The sequence below is a fragment of the Salvia miltiorrhiza genome, chromosome 6, assembly GCF_028751815.1.
Source record: "Salvia miltiorrhiza cultivar Shanhuang (shh) chromosome 6, IMPLAD_Smil_shh, whole genome shotgun sequence".
In the NCBI taxonomy this organism is placed as follows: Eukaryota; Viridiplantae; Streptophyta; class Magnoliopsida; order Lamiales; family Lamiaceae; genus Salvia; species Salvia miltiorrhiza.
In genome coordinates, this window is record NC_080392.1 from 44,546,085 (window position 1) to 44,565,355 (window position 19,271).

At 35.8% G+C, this 19,271-nt stretch overlaps 3 protein-coding genes and 2 long non-coding RNA genes across 5 annotated transcripts; 2 read left to right on the forward strand and 3 right to left on the reverse strand.

Moving 5' to 3' along the window:
• Positions 1-1,687: 1,687 nt before the first annotated feature.
• On the forward strand, positions 1,688-2,441 carry LOC130989869 (uncharacterized). Its single transcript, XR_009090771.1, has 2 exons — positions 1,688-2,058; positions 2,166-2,441. It is a non-coding gene; the product is annotated as an uncharacterized LOC130989869 (long non-coding RNA).
• Positions 2,442-12,126: 9,685 nt separating this feature from the next.
• On the reverse strand, positions 12,127-12,830 carry LOC130989870 (uncharacterized). The gene is made up of 2 exons (XM_057914018.1): positions 12,487-12,830; positions 12,127-12,418 (listed from the first exon to the last, which is right to left on the reverse strand). The coding sequence occupies exons 1-2, from the start codon at positions 12,766-12,768 to the stop codon at positions 12,335-12,337; spliced, it is 366 nt and encodes a 121-aa protein (XP_057770001.1). The 5' UTR covers positions 12,769-12,830; the 3' UTR covers positions 12,127-12,334.
• A 169-nt stretch (positions 12,831-12,999) lies between these two features.
• LOC130989872 (uncharacterized) lies at positions 13,000-13,980 on the forward strand. Its single transcript, XR_009090773.1, has 2 exons — positions 13,000-13,497; positions 13,567-13,980. It is a non-coding gene; the product is annotated as an uncharacterized LOC130989872 (long non-coding RNA).
• A 186-nt stretch (positions 13,981-14,166) lies between these two features.
• LOC130989871 (uncharacterized) lies at positions 14,167-15,225 on the reverse strand. The gene is made up of 2 exons (XM_057914019.1): positions 14,864-15,225; positions 14,167-14,786 (listed from the first exon to the last, which is right to left on the reverse strand). The coding sequence occupies exons 1-2, from the start codon at positions 15,203-15,205 to the stop codon at positions 14,670-14,672; spliced, it is 459 nt and encodes a 152-aa protein (XP_057770002.1). The 5' UTR covers positions 15,206-15,225; the 3' UTR covers positions 14,167-14,669.
• A 1,032-nt stretch (positions 15,226-16,257) lies between these two features.
• Positions 16,258-19,204, reverse strand: LOC130991024 (protein FAR1-RELATED SEQUENCE 5-like). The gene is made up of 3 exons (XM_057915225.1): positions 18,112-19,204; positions 16,457-17,708; positions 16,258-16,294 (listed from the first exon to the last, which is right to left on the reverse strand). The coding sequence occupies exons 1-3, from the start codon at positions 19,202-19,204 to the stop codon at positions 16,258-16,260; spliced, it is 2,382 nt and encodes a 793-aa protein (XP_057771208.1).
• Between the last annotated feature and the right edge of the window lie 67 nt (positions 19,205-19,271).

Sequence of the window (19,271 nt, forward strand, 5' to 3'; positions counted from 1 at the left end):
TATATATGAAGCAACCTGAAGGGTTTGTAGTACCTGGGCAAGAGCACAAAGTATGCAAACTTCAAAGGTCTTTATATGGGTTGAAGCAAGCACCGCTTCAATGGCATTTAAAATTTGACAGTGTAATGTTGTCAAATGGATTCAGAATCAATGAGTGCGATAAATGTATCTACATTAAGAATTCTAATAACGGATATGTTATTGTTTGTCTTTATGTAGATGACATGCTCATCATGGGAAGTAATTCCCGAGTGATTCAAGAAACCAAAGGCATGCTAAGTAAAAATTTTAGTATGAAAGATATGGGCTTAGCTGATGTTATCCTTGGAATTAAAATTCTAAGAAGACCTGATGGTATTGCTATAACACAATCTCACTACGTTGAGAAAGTGTTAAAGAAATTCAACGCTTTTGACAAGCCAATAGCTAAGACACCATGGGAACCTAATGTGCATTTGAGTGTACACAAGGGAGAACCTGTTGACGCGATAGAATATGCGAAGATTATTGGGAGCTTGTTGTATCTAACAAATTGCACTCGTCCCGATATAGCATGCTCGGTCAACAAGTTGGGCAGCTTTACAGCTAACCCTAGTAATGAACATTGGAAAGCTCTTGAAAGGGTTTTGAGATATTTGAAATATACTCAAAACTATGCGATTCATTATACTAGGGAACCCTCTGTACTTGAAGGGTACTGTGATGCAAATTGGATATCTGATGCCAAAGACTCGTTTTCAACGAGCGGTTATGTATTCACTGTGGGGGGTGGTGCTGTGTCTTGGAAATCCAAGAAGCAAACATGTATTGCTAGATCGACCATGGAATCAGAATTCATAGCTTTGGATAAAGCTGGTGAAGAAGCCGAGTGGCTTAGAAATTTCCTCGAGGATATTCCATGTTGGTCAAAACCTGTGTCGTCCGTGATAATTCATTGTGATAATCAAGCTGCTATCGGACGAGCACAAAACCATTTGTATAACGGTAAGTCGAGACATATTCGTCGACGTCATAATACCGTGAGACATTTGATCACTAGTGGAGTTATCTCAATTGATTTTATAAGATCAATTGATAACATAGCGGATCCTTTGACAAAAAGTATCCATCGAGATCAAATGTATAAACTGTTAGGGGGAATGGGTTTGAAGTCCACAAATTAAGGATAATCATAGTCGCAACCCAACCATGATGACTGGAGGATCCCAAGAACTTGGTTCAATGGGACAACTAAGTTATGAAAATCCGTGTGTTGAACACTCGAATTGCCTATTCCTTGTAGAACAGTGAGTGTTCGGAAACCTGCACGTGGTGAGGTTAAGTCTTTGACTTTTAATGACTCTAGAACTCCTCGAAGAGGACAAGTATAGCAGGATACTTGAGTTAAGAGTCACCTATGTAAGTGTGAAGTGGGGCCGCTTCGATTGAAACACTTATGAATCCAAAGAGGTGTTCCAAGGCCTGTAATGGACACAAACGTGAGAACGAATAAGGATTGAAGCAATATTGTGTCAATATTGTTGACTAAGTATACACCGAGGAGGACTAGTTCAAGGAACACAATCCACTAGGCCGCCGGTATACTCGATAATATTGACTATGGCAGGTTCAAAGCCACAAGCTACCTTTCCAAAAGCAATGTTGTTTCTTAAGAAGACTGAGCTAAATGTCTGCATACATACGCATACTGATTTCTCACTCATGTGGGGGATTGTTGGAAATATGGTTTTATGCCAAATCTGAAAATTATTATTTAATTAAATATTTATTATTTAATTAAAATAATAATTGGATGTTAATCTACATCTCGAGTAGATCAACGTGATATACTTGAAGTCTCAAAACCGATTTCCGGTGAGTGAGATATTGTATGTCAAAGTTTGGATGTTGAAGAGGGAAAATCAGTTTCAACTTCTGCGTTCAACGATTGCGGCCACCTACCGCAGCCACCGGAATTGACTGTTTCAACTTCTGCGTTCAACGATTGCGGCCACCTACCGCAGCCGCCGGAGTTGACTGCCGATCCGTTCACACTCGGTTTAACACCTATAAATATGGGTGTGTGGTGAGCTTTAGAATTCACTCTGAAAACTCACAACTCACAACTCACAAAATAGTCTGCATTCTGCATTCCACCTCTAGCTCAGTTTTCGATCCTTATTCAGTTCGCCGGAGCTCGCCGGATTGTGGTGCTACATCCGCCGAGACGAAGTCGTTTTACCTTTGGGGAAGATACGCCAAACCGAAGAGCACTACCGGGGCGATAATCTTCTTGCGGGAAGAGATTCATCTCGACTCGACTTAGTTTATACGTATAATTTATTTATACAGTATATTTCAGTTGTATACAATTATTTGAGTTGTAATTTCTCAAATTATTTTCTTTGTAATATTTTCAATTATTTTGAGTTGTAATATCTCAAAATATTTATTTTGTAATATCTCGATCGTGTACCCGGTTCTAACATTAATTTGGTATTATCATCTGAGCATGGTGAAGCACTTCCTGATTGCATAACGATTCAGCAATCTTTAAAAAGATAAAATGACCCGTTCAAAATAAAATGATTAGTTAATAGCGTTGTCCATATATGGAGTCAGAATTGTGGCCAAGTTGCTGCTGGTTGCTGACTTGAGTTTTTTTTTAGAATTACAAGAAAGTATCAAATAAGCAACCTCGCATGTAGACAAAAAATCTACACAAATGTAGAAAAATAATCGCACGCATGCGAAATCACTACCCATATAAAAGTGGGAAAACACACGCACGCAAGTGGGATTGAATCCAACACCTCTCACAAAGGAGAATCTTTAGGTATCTCAATTTTGTCACTTGCGTTAGGCGTGATTAGGGATGCTGATTTCAGTTAATTCTGGTAAAAATTGAACTCATCAGCTTCCTTTTCTTCTAAGTTTGCTTTCATTTATGAGCATTTGAAAACAAAGTTTATATTAATATAACAAGACGTGCCCACTCTTTTCAACCAAAAGCTGCGTCACACCACATACAAATGTTGATAGTGATGTGGGCTTCATTATTTGTAAAAATACCATCATAATTCATACACTAAAGAATTGACATGATTCAAGTTTTGCCCTTTTTCCCAGCCGGCCCGGTTCACATCAAGAACCGGCCGGCTCGGAACCGGTTCCACCTTCTCCTTCATGGGAAGCTGAAAGCATCGCCGCATTGCAGCCATTTGTCGTCGGATTCATCGAGGCGCGGCGCCGCCGCCACGACGGCGGACAGAGCCCCCTTCACTCTGCTCATGGTCTTGTGGTGGCGGAGCCGCCTGAGCACGGCGCCTTTGTCGAGACTCTGCCTCGACGACTTCAGAAGCAGTTGGCTGGAGACTGAATCGATCGCAGCAGATTCGTTCGCATCTTTCTTCTGTGCTTCGTTGGAGAAAGAAGGCTGCATAAAAGCCATGAGATTGATTACAATATGAGATAGTTACGACAGTGGATAGAGTGGAGAGAGAGAGAGAGAGGGATGTGAGAGAAGGATATGAATGCATCTGCATGAGTATATGTAATATAGGAATTGAATTGTTTAATTATCTGTGGGCATGTCTGAAGCTCTGATTGGCTGGTTTAAAAAAGCGCTGGTGGTTTCCTCTTCCAAATGTGGGCGACGTCGTTTAGTGCACCTGAAAAACCCACTGCGCATTAAACAATTGTTGAATTTGAATATAAAAATATGAAGGAATCAGTAAAATAGATTGAATTATTAAGAGAATCTGGTCACTAAGCAAAGTGGTAATTCTCCTACTCTTTCGAATTTTGAAGACATGATGTTTCAGTCTCCTTTTTATATTTCGATGAAGATTGGCTTTTTGGAGTTGTTATTAATAATTTATTATTATTATTATGTATGGCAATAGATTTGACTTGCTAGACATTCTATAAATTTGTAAAATGTCAAGTGAAGTATAATTGTATTAGACAATTTGTTTTTGGTGGTTATAATAGAATTGGTACATGTATATAGACGAGAATGATCTTTAGGGGCTATTTGATATGGGTTTATATGTAGGATAAATTAAATTAATACATATTAGTGTGATGTTTGATATCATGTTATATTAAGGGGTTATTGCCAGAAAATACATATACTTTGTCAATTTTCTGGTTTATATCATGACTTTATAATTTGGCCAGAAAATACATCAATTTTCAATTTAATTGCAATTATAACATGACTTTATCGTCTGGCCAGAAAATACACCAAATTTCAATTTATTCTCAATTATAACATGACCTTATTTAGATTATTTTTCATCATAGATGTATTAATATTTATTGTATTTATATTAAATTTTTATGTATAAAATATTTTTAATTGATTGATTAATTTTTATAAATATTAAGTTAGATGATTAATTATTTCATAATATATATATATATATGTATATGTATGTATTTTTAAGCCATCAATATAATATCTTGTTATATATATATATATATATATATATATATATATAGGGGCGCGCTCCAGTGAGACCCCATAATTTTCGTGAAACACTAGGACAATGAATAAGACATATAATACTAATGAACAAAACGTATATCTAATGAACAAGATATATATACTGATGAAAAATAAAATTTAAAAAATTCGTAATGAATAAGACATATATACTGATGAAGAGGGCCGTATATACTGATGAACAATGCAGTATATGCTGATGAATACTAACAAAATTTAAAATATTCTGCTCCCTCAGGATTCGAACCCTGTGAAAAAAAATCACCCTCCAGATACAATATCAGTCATAGGATTGATAAAATAAACGCACTAGATCGTGCCCTAGATCTCACTAAAATTAGGGGGTCTCATTGGAGCGGCCCTATATATATATATATATATATATATATATATATATATATATATATCTACATTTTCAACACATAAATGCATATATATAAATTTGATTTTAATATTCTATTAATATTATATATATATATATTTATTTATTTAAATTGTGAAATTATAAAATATTAGGACCAATTAAAAAAATTACGTACATATAATAGAAACTATGTTAAAAAGTAAAAAATATTATATATTACTTACATATAGATGTATATTTATCAAATATATAGTATGTATTTATATATAGTATGTTGTGAGATGAAAAGAAAATTAAAAATATTTAATGTATTAAACTTGATATTATTATACTAAATTAATTACAAGGTCATGTTATAATTGAGAATAAATTGAAACTTGGTGTATTTTTTGGCCAAACTATAAAGTCATGTTATAATTGCAATTAAATTGAAAATTGATGTATTTTCTGGCCAAATTATAAGGTCATGATATAAACCAGAAAATTGACAAAGTATACGTATTTTCTGGCAATAACCCCTTATATTAATGTGGTCAACTCCTACTTAATTCCACTTCTACGTACTTTTTTGTGGGAATAACCCATACTACTAAAGCCCCCCATCCGATAACTTTAGTACTGCGAAGTTGGATAAAAATTCTGCTACCATTCCTCACGCATATCAATGCAAATGCCCAAACCCTAGTTCCTCACCCATTTTCACACTTCCATTTTCGTCTATGCCTCTCACGACTCCTTCATACAAATTGAAGCAATTTTGAACTCTTCTGTCGATTTCCATCTCTACCGATTTTCGAGGCGACGGCGGCAGGCTTAGCTCGTCGCCGGCAGACCTCGGCTTCTCCTCGAATAGAACTTCACTTGCTATGAGCGACTGTTTGTATTCCTCGCCTAGATGAAGATGAAAGGGTCGAAAGTTTGTTTTGTGAATAGAGTTAAATGGGCTTTGATGGAGGACACACATGGTATTTTTAAAATTATATGAGGATAATTTTGGTATTAGATAATATAATCCAACATAATCCTATGAATATCAAACACAATATAGGATTAAGTAGCATGATATCAAACACCCATGAAATAGTATAAATCCACACTAATTTCTCAAGATAATTTTAATCCTAATCAATCCTAAACTGCAAATCAAACGACCCCTTAATATGATAAATAGGATTAAATTTGAAATATCAGATGTTATGATTGATATTCATTCTAATTAATTATGTGAATTGAGATTAACAATCAATGTAACACACAAATAATATATATATTCTCATATGGGTTCAAATTCTGGAGGGGTGAAATTTTACCACATTAATTTAATATATTTGTTCGTGCCTTGTAATTGGTACGTTCGTAGATTTTTATTGACTTATTCGTAGATTTTGTTAACTTTACATTGATTATTTTTTCATAAATTTTAGTAGCTGTTAGATCTGAACCGTAGATATAACAATCTTACTGTCTATAAGTCATCTCATTTTTGTAGGATATCCACCCATATATATATATATATGAAATTTATTTTTCTAATATCTTATTAATTTTTCTAATTATCTCATGATTTTCAATAAATTTATCAATATAATATTTGAAATTACTTTTTATGTAATTAGAAAATGATGAAAATACATTTTTGTGGAAGGGTGAGTGAAGGGACCACAAAAATTATGTTAATCGAAAAACAACACTTATAGATAGATTTTAGTAAAACAATTGTAGCAATCATAGATTTAATAAAACAATGGGCTTGGTATCAGTTTATCATTCCAATTTGACTGCCTATTGCTCCATTGATTACTTATTAAAGACATACTTAATTTTAAATTTAAGTAGTTATTTTATGATTATAATAAAATTGAAAGTTTATTTTATTTGTATACACATATTTTTTTTCTTTTTACTTTACGTTCTTATTTTTTTTGTTTTATTTATTTTCTAAAATTGTGAAATTCAATTAATTATAAAATATTTTATATGTATATCAAATTAAAAATCACGACGAGAGCTTTAAATTGATATATCTTATGTAAATATTGAATTTAAAATAATAAATTTAGATTAAAAATTAAAACTTTAAAAATTTCTCTTCCCTATCTCAATTTTTTTTAAATAAGTCCATTTTTCAATTCCTTTTTATTTTCGTTTTTCTTTCTTTTTAACTTATTTTCTTTTCATTACTTCTTTTATTTTTTTCATAGTATCAAATTTTATTATTATAATTTTTTTTAATATTCAGCTCAAATATATTCATATAAAATTATTATTATATGAGTTCGAAACATAACTTAACAAAACACTCCATAATGATCGACGAGACGTAAGTGCCGACATCGAGAGAAGAAAATAAAGTTACATTTTTGGTTTAGTTTTATATTTGGGTGGTCAGCTGCATACGACAAGAATCCAGAAAGCGACGCCGTTGCGATTCTGATAATCCCCTTTGGGGTTTCTTGCATCTTGCACCTAGGTGCATTGCACCTAGGTCCCTCCCATCGACACGTGTCCCAGGGTTTAATTCAATTTTCGTTTTATTTATTTGTCTGTTTAAACTCAACCAAGGTTCGTCAAACGGGCCCCACAGGCCAGCCGGGCGGATGATTAGGATTCGTGGGCCCCAGAGCTGTGAAGTGGAAACAACTATTTTAATTTGTAATTTTTTTTATTTCGGATATATAACTTTTTCATTTACATTTATTTTGGCGGGGCCTACATTTGGTAAAGCTTCCCTTGGAAGCTTTCGGCCGAATAGTAGAGAAGTGAAGAGTTTTGCTTTTAATTTTGAAGTTTTACTTTTACTTTGGACTGCATAATTTTTTACCGCAAAACTTGTTCGCGCGTCTTCCCGATTTCCCTCTCCCGGCGCTTTCCGTCCGGCGTGTGGTCGGCGCGATTACCATTTCCGTCTGTTCACTTTCCATTTGGAGATTTACATTTCCGTCCAGATTTTCATTTGTGTGTCTGCACTTTCCATTTGATCTTCCCATTCCATTTGGCGGTGCCGTTGTTCGTTTCCCATTTGAGGTATGTTTGTTCGTTCATTTCGCTTGGATAACCCAAAAATAGTTGCATGTCCTTTTTTACAAGGCCACATTTTTGGTGTTAGGTTTTGACAATCGTTGAAGAGAAGCTTAAACAAAGCAAGATGAGTACGAAAAATGAAGCTACAAAGGCAAATGAGGAACAAGGTTTGGTGTGTTAGTTTTACTTTTTTTTTTTTCTGCCGAAATCCTCATGAGCTTTATATATTGTAGGCTGCTTTGAGAGTTAGGGTATTTGGTATGAAATTGTGAAAGTGATGGTTTCATGCATAACTTTAGTTAGAAGAAGAATGTCTCTATCTTGGTCTTAATGTAGAAAATGACGAAAGTATTTAACTTTGTCCTGTTTTGTCTCTCTCTTATTAAAGCAACAATATAAAAGACATTATGTAGTTGGGTAATATATAATATAGTGAAATGGGCAAATTTGTATAATAAAGTAAGTAATTGATGTTCTCCATGAAGCATTTAGGCATGCCGAAGTGATTTTGTTATATTATATTGGTCCCAAATTGAATATATATGATTCTAAGTTTGTGATCATTTTAAATAGTATCTAATTTTCTTTAGTTTTGTTTTATAAGTAAACTGAAATTTAAATGAGGCTTAAACTGTATTAGCCTAAACTTTTTGGTATACTTTGTGTAGGTGCCCAAATTTCCCAACGCAACCAACCCACGACTTATTTACGTAGAATTCGACAGTTGTTAGATGCCCAAAATCTAGAGAGATTTAAGCAGTCTTGCTTTGGTTGTTTTTTAGATCTAGACGATATGAAATTCCAGGGCCAATTGTTGTATGTGATGTATTCTTCCCTCAATGTTGAGTCATTTAGTAGGAGAAGAATGTCTTTTACATTATGTGGACAAGATATAGAATTGGGGCCTATGGAATTTTGTGTCTTGACAGGGTTATCTTTCAAGGGTTGGGAGGAACCCCCACAAAGCTCTCGTATTTCTCAAGTATATTTCAACAGAAAAAAGAGACTTTTTTTTAAACAAATTTATGACACTTTTCAAAGACATTGCAAGAAAACCAAAGGGGCCGATGACGATTCCCTAAAATTAGCATTGCTAGTAGTGCTTTTTGGTATTTTATTGATTAGACACAATTTGACTAAGAGGGTAGAGGATAAGTTTATCCACTTGGTGGATGATTTGGAGAAGTTTAACAGTTTCCCATGGGGGTTGGTTGCCTATGAATGCCTTCTTATAGTTACCCACAATGCTAAAGGCCGGCTTGATCATCATATGAAAATGCGTGAGCGTCCAACTTGTGATGCTGAAGGGTTTTGGTACATATTGCAAGTGTTGGCTTATGAGGTGCATCCTAAGTTTGCGAAGTTTGGTTGTGAGTTACCTGATGACATGCGTCACCGAAGCCCTCGCATGCTATGGTGGATCCCCTACGAAAGAATCTTCAAACTTAGTGAAATTGAACCCTTCTTCAAAGCAAGTACTGCATCGGATTTGGTATGTGAGTAATATATTGTATTGAATTTATATTATTTAATGTGTTCTTGTGCCTCATTATTTACTCTTTCTAATTTAATGGTAGGAACCGCTGAATTTGACCCCCAATGAGATGTTGTTGTTAGAAGAGCAAGGCCTTCACCCGAGTTACACGTGCAGTTTGGAAAGCAAGGAAATTTTACAGTACGTGAAAAAGAAAACCAAATTCTTTGTGAAGAAAAAGAAGCATTTGGAGAAGTCTCCTGGACAAAGCAGCGGGAAAGGTGTGGGGCTTGTCCTTGGTAAAAGGAAAAGCCGAGCTTCAACTCGTGTGATAGATGACGATGATTTTGATTTTGAACTATTGCTCCAGTCGGCGGATGTTGAAACCATTTCTAATCGTGGTAGTAAACAAAAGGTACCCCGAAAAACTGCTCCACAATGTGAAGGACAGCGAGTAGGTGGAGGTCCGAGCAAGCCACAGCCGAGAAATAACAATGATCCATTCGACTTTTCTTCCTTACCCACAAAGAACCAAATGGATGAGGTAATAATGATACATCAATAGAGTCAGTTTGATATGAAGTGGATAGGTATTAATATACTGCATTTTCTGTTTGGTATTTCCTATTTCAGCTTTTAGAAATTGCCCGAGCACTCCTGGCCGCGTCCCGCACATCGCAGGATGGCAAACTGAACAAGGATTCCTCGCCACACGAACGGCCTGTCGGAGTAGAAACTCAACAGTCAAAGAGCCATAGATTTGACAGATTGAATGATTTGCAACAACCTGAGAAGGTTGCTATTGGGCCTCAAAATGTGAAGTCATTTGATCGGGGAGAAGACCGGGGAGAAGACCGTGTCCTTGAAGATCCGACAGCCACAAGAGGTGCAACTATTAGAAGTGTTACTGCATCAACCTCATTGGTGTCGGGAGAAGGAAAAACACAGGTACAAGTACCTGTCTCATCTGAAGGTACTGAAAAAAATGAAGTTTTGGATGTGATGGAGATGATTGATTTAGAGGTGATGGGTGAAGGTTCCACAGCTTCATGTCGAAGGAAATCTTATAGGCTTAAGATTGCACCGACATCGGTCTTTGGTTTAAGTGAGGGTCCATACCCGCTGAGGCTTGCATCCCATGACTGGATAGCTAAGTTTAGCCATTGGTATGAAGGAAGTGTTGACAATATAAAGTACGTGATTAATTTTGTGCTTTAAATTTTTAAATATTTATCCTCAGAGTTCAATATGTTCGTATGTACACTAATTTCTTTGAAAATATAAAATTGTGTGTTATGATAGGTCTGAGCCATTAAAGGGTTTGCCGTTTGTTGGATTAAGGCATGCTTCTTGGTTCATGGAGCTATGGAAAACCAATGGGTGGATAACAGCGGAGGTAAGTATTGGTTTCGTTCAAACATGAGAAACTTTATTTGAAATTGGGCTTGTGGTTATTTTTATGAAGTTTTTAAGTAGCTAAGGTTTATCTTTGACAAAAAAGTTGCCTGCCTTTGAAATAAGCACATCCCGATACTAACGTCAAGAATGTTATATTATTATGGATGATTTCCAAATTAACATTATATTGAAATTATATTGTATTTCAGCACATTGATGCAATAGTGAGTATGCATATTGCGCGTTTCCTGCAAGCTCCACAAGACTTTGTCAGGAATTGGACAGTGATAGAAACAATAGGATGGGTGAGATTTTCTCTCTACGTGGACAGATTAATTTTCTAATTTTTCACTTGTTTGCAGAATTATTTCGTTACTGCTATGTTTAATGATCATGATTGAGACCTTATTTTCTGTTTTATTTTGTTTTTGGGCGCAATTAGAATGGGCTTTCTGCAATGGTCCACGGTGCAATAAGAACCCAAGTTGAACCATATGTGAGAGGAATTGCGCCCTATCAGCTTGGTTTGCCTTGGTGGAAGGCTGAAAAAATATTCGGCTTTGGGCATGTGAACCGAAATCATTGGGTGTGTTACCAGGTGGTCCTCGACGAACAAAAAGTGGTGGTTTACGATTCACTCTCCCTACAGCGAAACCCTACAGAGGTTAAGGAAGCTTTCATCCCCATTGCACAGAACATTGGTTGGATTTGTGGCCAATGTGAGGTGTGGCAGAAACGGGGACGTAAACGACGACCGAAGGCTACATGGGACGTGGTTATTGCTCCTGCTATGCCACAACAAGGGAAGACCACGAACTGCGGTATTTTGGCTCTTAAATTTTTCGAATGTTTGATAACAAATACACCCATCATTAACTGTATTTCAGGAGGCAATGCGCAAGACTACCGCAATTCCTATTGTGCTGACCTGTTCAAGTTCGCCAAGGAAAATTAGGGCTCTGATTTTCCTTTTGTTTTTTTGTGTAAATATTTGTGATGTATTGTTGAATGATGGTTCAGATGATGGAAGGGCTTAGATATTTTGCTGGTGTTAGTTGATGGCAAGTGTTAGAAAACTGTGTGTAATCTAGTAAATATGTGAAGTTAGTGTGATTTCTAACTTGTTTAATAAGTTAGAAATAACATGCAATATTTTGTTTTAATCGTATTAAGTTACTTTCTCCAGCAGGCAAGTTTTTTTTTGTAATCCATTTGCACAATATATATTCATTATATTTGTGTCATATATTAACCTTGTATAATGACAAGTTTTACAACAAATGACCCCATGAAAATGCTAATGAACTGTAACTAGGAATATGAAGAAAATGATAAAAGAAGTGTACCTTATAAAAAATGGAAAAAATTAAAACGCTTGCTAATTAATAATGGTAAATAAAAAAGCTCAATATTGGTACATAAAAAGGTCAATCCAACGACTTATATTTAGAACAAGAGGGAGTACTAAACATTTAAAAAATGGAAAAAATTAAAACGCTTTCTAAAATTACTTACGAAATAAATAAATAACCACACTGCTTCAAATATTTCACACATTTAAAATGTACTGTTCGCCACAAGTAAAACTTCACTCGTCAACAAAGTAGATTCCTCGAAGTAAGAAAAACATTGGTTCCCCGTGCTCCTTATATCCGCGAATTATAGGTTCAACCTACAACACAAAAACTTAAAGAATTTTTTTAAACGACAAAATAACTTGATTATCTGTATCGATCATACCTCAAGATAGGACGCATACACCTCGTCGCTCATTGTCATGATGTTATGCAATGGATCCCAATGCACTTCAGGATCTTGGATGAGTCGAGAAAAAAACAAAAATCTAGTTCGTAATGCAGTGATTTTCCGGATGTAGAACGAGTATGGTCGTCCTCCACTAAATTCTACACGAATGCCGTTGATAACATCACGAGCGAGTTCGACTGACAGAGTACGCGCGTTGCCATCCCACGCTCCACTATCTACATATGGAAGAAGAGCCGAAAGGAACTTATACTCCATAGCAGGAGTCCAATACACCTCATACCATATTTCTTGTTGATGATGATCTATAGTATCAAGGATATTCATTGAAATATGCAAACTTATGCATGTGAAACAATGGCCTTCAGTAAGAGGTTGATATATACCATAATAAAGCAATATATGAGTTGTTCTCCACCTTTTGCAGTAACATGTGTTATATCACGGGTGAAGTAAGAAATTGCTACCACATGGGTCACGCGCTACCAACATCATGATAACCATCTTTATTTATTTTTTTGTCTGCTTTGCTTGTTTTAGCATTCCAGCATATTCGCTAACTTTTTCTTCATCCATCCTGGTCACCTTTTAAAAGTGCTATCTTTCATTCTTCCATTCTAATATTTGCTTTGCAACATGAATCTTCTAAACACTATAGACACTCAACAGAGAGAAATGTGGTTTGATAATCGATGGACTTCGATTATGGAGTACAAGTTCCTCTCGGCTCTTCTGCCATATGTTGATTTCGGTGCGTGGGATGGCAACCCGTCAACTTTTAGCTATGAATTCGCACGCGATATTATCGATGACATCAATAGCGAGTTCAATATTTTACTCCCATATGATTTTTACTTACTGCGTGTGGAAAAATTGAGAGCCCGATTTCATCGCTTTTGTCGTCTCCTTCATGATCGTAGAGTCAAGTGGAATGCCTTGTACAATACTATGAGTTATTCTCCGGGAACATTCATGGAATACGCACAGGTATATTTTCATACATTTCTTACTTCAACTTCTATTTTAATGAGAATTTATCTAAAATATGCATTCTAGGCGGATTGGGAGATGCCTGCATATAGGAATCGCGGTGAACCAATGTTTTTCCTCCTACGTGGGATTTTCTTTGAGCAAGGATGAGTACGAGGTTTTAAACAAAAAAAGAAAGACCAAATGGATGATTAGTTTCTTTTCTTCCTATTGTATGTTTGTGGTTTAGTTAAATTCACTAATATTAGCATTGCATAAAATAAGATGCGGTTACATATTTATTGATGGATTGAACTTGAATCCTATTCACTATAATCTTCATCATCTTCGTCTGAATCCTCAAATGGACTTGGGACCTCAATTAGGCGCTTAATAATTTCCCAATCTTTTTCTCCTTCTTCCATGTAACATAGTAAATATGGCTTCTCCTATGAAAGTTACCTCCAATATTATTAGTCGTACAAGAATAATTTTATGACACGAATTTTAAAATACTTAACTTACGGTTTCAATTTCTGCCCACGTTGCATCTGTAGCAATTATACGCTTAGTAACTTCGCAAAAGCCTGTTCTTTCATCCTTCAATAAAGACTTGAATCGGCAATATCGCTTACACAACTCCATAACCTTATCATGATATAGTTGGTTTGGAATTGGTAACATGAAAGGATATGCACTGAAAGTGCGGCATATATTATCAATCACTGGAATGTTTCCAACAAAATCACCAGGCTCCCAAATGCCGACCTCTTTTGCACGATCGAATGCGACTAAAACAAGATGTTCAATTGGTCGAGACCATGGTGGGTAATAATAAACAATGTCTTGAGAAATTGGTGTTGGCATTTTGAATAACTATGCTTGTTTATTTTGACAAATACCCACGTAAAGGTTCTAGTTTAAAGGGCGAATATATAAGAGGCAAAACCACTAAATTCTTGAATGCAATGATATCCAAAATATCCTCCCTTATTACATTAAGCTTTAAAACCAAAAAAAAAACACAACAACACACACCAAACGGCTCGAAAAAAAAGAAAAGAAAACACAACAAAACACACCAAAACCACTAAAGAAGAAAGAGAACTCGAATAAATATTACAATAAGTAAAAGCCTTAAATCACACAAAATAAAAGACACCCTAATATATTAGCTGAATAAATTGTTTTCATTCGTCGTTTGCGCTCGACTCGCTTGTAGTAGTATCAGGCTCGTCATACAATTCTTTCAAGATTGCCCAATTTTCCTCTCCCTCTGGATTGTAACACATCATATCGGGATACCGCTATAAAATAAATGTTACAATTCATCAAAAAACATAACATTGCAAACGTGTTTCTTATTTCATATAATTATACTTACCCGACTAATGAGGTCCCACGTTTCTTGAGCAGCATAAACAGTGTTTGAGTCTTCATCGTACCAAACAGTAAAATTCTCAAGCAACATCTTAAATTGCAAATGCCTTACCTTCCATTCCACATACTTTAAATTATATTGATGTTGAGTGATGTAGTTGAGGAAGAAAGGGCGACCCGATAACTCGTCACGCACTTCATCAAGACAAATTTTGTTCCAATAATCATTTTGCGGGAACCATCTATCCTCTTTGTAGGCTTTTTTCAATTGTAGCAAAACTATTTTTTCAACCACTCTAGTCCAAGGCTCTCTATAATATAATATGTCTTGAGTGTTGGGAGGCATTTTTAAGTCATGAAACTTGACTTAGTAAGGCAAGAACACATACAAAAGAGATACAAGGTTCACTATATTTATACTCAACTAAAGAAACTTTATCTGCATATACTATAATGGAATCTTGAATTTCAAAAAGGAGATTCCACTAAATTACAAAAGCACATGGAAGACAATAATGCTACAAATTCAAGATATCTTCAAGTGCAGCATTTGGAACAGTGATTTTTCATGTGACTTTGAACAGTGATTTTTCATGTGACTCAAGAACTTCATATCAGTCCATATACAACAACTAAACTTTTGCATAACCTCAATTTCTGCTACAAATTACGGACGATTGGAGCTCCAATTATATTACACGAATTCATCCAAAAATACTTACTAATTTGTACATAGCAAATACAATCATCATCCGTGCCCTTCCCCGTCACTCGCTTGTAGACATTTCTGGATAATATAAGTATAAGTATTAATATAAATCGAATGATAAATAGTATTGAGCATCGCTATGAACTAAGTAGCAGGTAATAATATGTAAATAAAATGCACATGAAAGAATCTATGAAATAAATACCCAAAAGAATTTTGTTAGTTTGCAATCAAGTTCAAATGGACTTTTTTCTCAACACCTGCCATGCTGCAAAAAATGAAAAAGTATTCAACCTATAATCACATGGCAGCATCTCTTACTTAATAACTTGTTGAATTTGAAGTTAAAGCTTCTGTGCATGCATTTCCCTATCAATATGTCTTAAGGAAAAAAACAAAACTAGACTATATGGTAGCATTAATATATACGAAGTTGGTTAGTAAAGAAGCTTACCTGATGCATCAAAATAATAGGTCTTACTAAACCAAAAAAACAAGAACACTTCCACTTATTGAGTTGAGAAAAAGCTAGGCTCAAATTGATCCATTCCCTACATACACAACATGGTTATTATTAAGTAAATAAATAAACTAACTAAATAATAATCGCATCAATTTAGAAAATATCAATCCTTTCAGTATATATACACAAATAGGAAAAAATTGCAGCTTAACTATAAATTACCCCATTATTTGATGTGGTTGCTTGAGAGTGCAGTTCGCTTCCTACAGATAAATTACAACTTTGTAATTAGAAGCAATAATGTTTATGCTTAATACTAAATTTTCTCCTAAATCAAACAAATAAAAATACCTAAAGCAGCCCTTGTTTTTCTTCCTTTTTTTTTCGACCTCTCCCAATGTCGGCTTAGACGCGTGTTGGTAAACCTTCGCTTCACAGGAATCGGCGGATCATGGAAGGGTGTACGCACTAACGGATTTGGATTATCAATCGATGCGTCATCATGGGATGTATCCACCTGCCTAACAGTCCGTAACCGCAATTGAATTTGTTTTTGTAGCTCATCGAATTTGAGTACAATTATTTTACGAGATGTTTCATCCAAATTATCATCATTCAAGAGCTCGTACATCCCGCGCATAATGTGGCTGTTCATGGCTGAATTAGGCAACAAAATATGACAATGAGTGTCACCAGTATTCCCTTCTCCGACAGCTAGTCCAATGCGTGTTTTCGCATCCTTTGAGAACCTCCGCAACAGATATTTCTTCGGTATACTTTGCACGTTCATATGATAATATATTCGAAAAATATGGCGACACAAGATGCCACTAGTTTCCCACAAACGGCAGCTACATGAGGCTTCATGAGAAGTTCGATGGAATATAACACATCTACTACGCAATGGATTTATTGTGGTTTTGACAACAAACCGCAACTGTTGCACGTCGTTCGCCGTCGGATTTCCAATTATGCTCACATTCAAGGAATGATTTGCCTCGAACTCATAAGACACAAACACAGCTCGCGTGAAATGTTTTGCGGCAGCCATCACCAACGGGTTATGCTCAACAAATTGACCGGGGGTCCCGATACATAAAGCATCAGCAGCTCTTTCTTTCACCCGCCAATCCTTTTGAATTTGTTCATATTTTTGAACAAAATCAAATAACGAACCACTGCTGCCACACAAATCCTTCAAAACCTTATTCGTTACTTCGCTACGTGAAGTAGCATGCAGTCCAGCAGAAAACCGAGAATTGGTGAAAACTGAAGCCCATCTCTTGCGCAATTTGTACATACTTCCAAACCACCTATGCTCAGCCAACCTATAATCTTCAATCATTTTCTTCCACAAGCTTTCGAATTCTTCTTCACTCTCGCACCAATTCATACAATGATGCCATGCTCTTTTGAAGTCATTGTTACCATTCAAGGAACCAAAGTGAGAAGGGGCATTTTGATTGATATGCCATTGGCATAGGCGATGGCTCGCAGCTTTGAATTGACCATCAATACCATTCATTAAAGCTTGACATTGATCGGAGAATACCACTTCCGGTTCCTTTCCATTCATTGACTCTAAAAATGTCGAAAATAACCATTCAAATGTCTCCGTCGTCTCATCTGAAAGGAAGGCCATTCCGAACATACAATTTTTCAAATGATGATTAATACCTACAAAAGGAGAAGAGAGCAGATGAATGATCATAATAATAAGAAGATGAATGATCATAATAATAAGACAATAAGTTTCAAAAGCCAAGCCAATAAGTTTCATTCATCTTATTATTGTCTTATTATTATGGACCACAGCAGAATGGACCAGAATGGAGCAGATGAATGATCATAATAATAAGACAATAAGTTTCAAAAGACTTGGGTAATGTTATTACAGTGCAAATGGAGTCCAACCATTAACGAAGCTCCAAACAGTTAACCACGAACACTAGAGTCCGAATTTATGTGTATACAAGTCGTATCATGTATTTAAATAAATTCAGCAATTATAACCACTACATGCAATGGCATCAAAAAGTATTAAAGGCATATAATAAGTTTCCACAGTGATGAGTATTACCTACAAAGGGAGCACAAATGAGATCATATTTGTTCGTCTTGTAGGTTGTGTCAACAGATAGGACATCACCAAAATACTCGTAATCAAGGGCACTACGAGAGTCACGGTAGAAGAAATTCATAAGTCGTCCCTCGTCATCCTTTTGCATATTCCAGTAGAAAAAGGGCTCTTTGTTAGACTTGTCTACAAAGTATTGCATAAGGGCTATGGAATCTCCATTCGCCATCTTCGACTTTCTTCTAACATTGACCATATGATGGTAGGCATCTGTACGAATAAATTCGGCATTTTCAGGGCCGCCGGCTTCATTTTCCATGAAACGACAGGCACGGCTTATTGGTATGCCGGCAGAATGCAAAGCCTCCAACATAGACTTCTTAGTATGCGATATATGCCGAGAAGAACGGAGCAAATAGGCTTGATCCTTGGGAAATAATTCATGGTTGTGATCTTTATTGAATGTCGTTACCTTCCATGGCCCTCCTTCAACACGGGCAATCCTCAAAAGAGCTTGACAATTACACCTACTGCTCTGTTTCTTGTATACTGCCAAACGGCCTTCAATATGAGTAGTAGGTGTCAAACCGCGACAAGAACATACAAATGTCTTCATACGTACCTCTTTTGTCTTGTTGAAACGCTCTTGGTTCCCTTTCCTTACACTGAATCCAGTCTGTTTCGCATAGGCACAATACAACAAAAATGCTTCATCGAAACCATCAACTAAACATCCAGGTGCTAATTTCGCCTCCAACTCTACAGCCTCGAACTCTACAGCAGTTGAATGACCAACTTCGTTGGCCACATCTTCAGTCTCATGGCGAAATTCAGATTCAACGTCTTCAACATTCACATGATTAACATCCTCAACATTCACTTCATTCACATCCTCACCATTCACTTCATTCACATCCTCAACATTCACTTCATTCACATCCTCAACATGCACGTCTTCTTCCATTTGAAACCCAAATGCCGATAACTCGTCATTTCGTACATTATTCAAGCCCCAATCTATAGCATCATCATTCACAATACTATTGTAATATTCCAATTCATCAACTCCATCCGGAACATTCAAATCAAACACCATGTTCACTAATCAATGAACAAACAAAACAATAAAACAATTATTTTGTGCCAAAAAATTACACAACAAT

Bases quoted from the DNA above. Each gene is read 5' to 3' on its own strand.
- LOC130989870 (XM_057914018.1), bottom strand. From the start codon at position 12,768: ATGGAGTATAAGTTCCTTTCGGCTCTTCTTCCATATGTAGATAGTGGA. The intron at 12,419-12,486 runs GTATGATCGATA...TTTGTGTTGTAG, and splicing joins TGTATGCGTCCTATCTTGAG to GTTGAACCTATAATTCGCGG.
- LOC130989871 (XM_057914019.1), bottom strand. From the start codon at position 15,205: ATGCCTCCCAACACTCAAGACATATTATATTATAGAGAGCCTTGGACT. The intron at 14,787-14,863 runs GTAAGTATAATT...TTTATTTTATAG, and splicing joins CGTGGGACCTCATTAGTCGG to CGGTATCCCGATATGATGTG.
- LOC130991024 (XM_057915225.1), bottom strand. From the start codon at position 19,204: ATGGTGTTTGATTTGAATGTTCCGGATGGAGTTGATGAATTGGAATAT. The intron at 17,709-18,111 runs GTAATACTCATC...CTCCTTTTGTAG, and splicing joins CATTTGTGCTCCCTTTGTAG to GTATTAATCATCATTTGAAA. The intron at 16,295-16,456 runs GTTTACCAACAC...ATTTATCTGTAG, and splicing joins CCGATTCCTGTGAAGCGAAG to GAAGCGAACTGCACTCTCAA.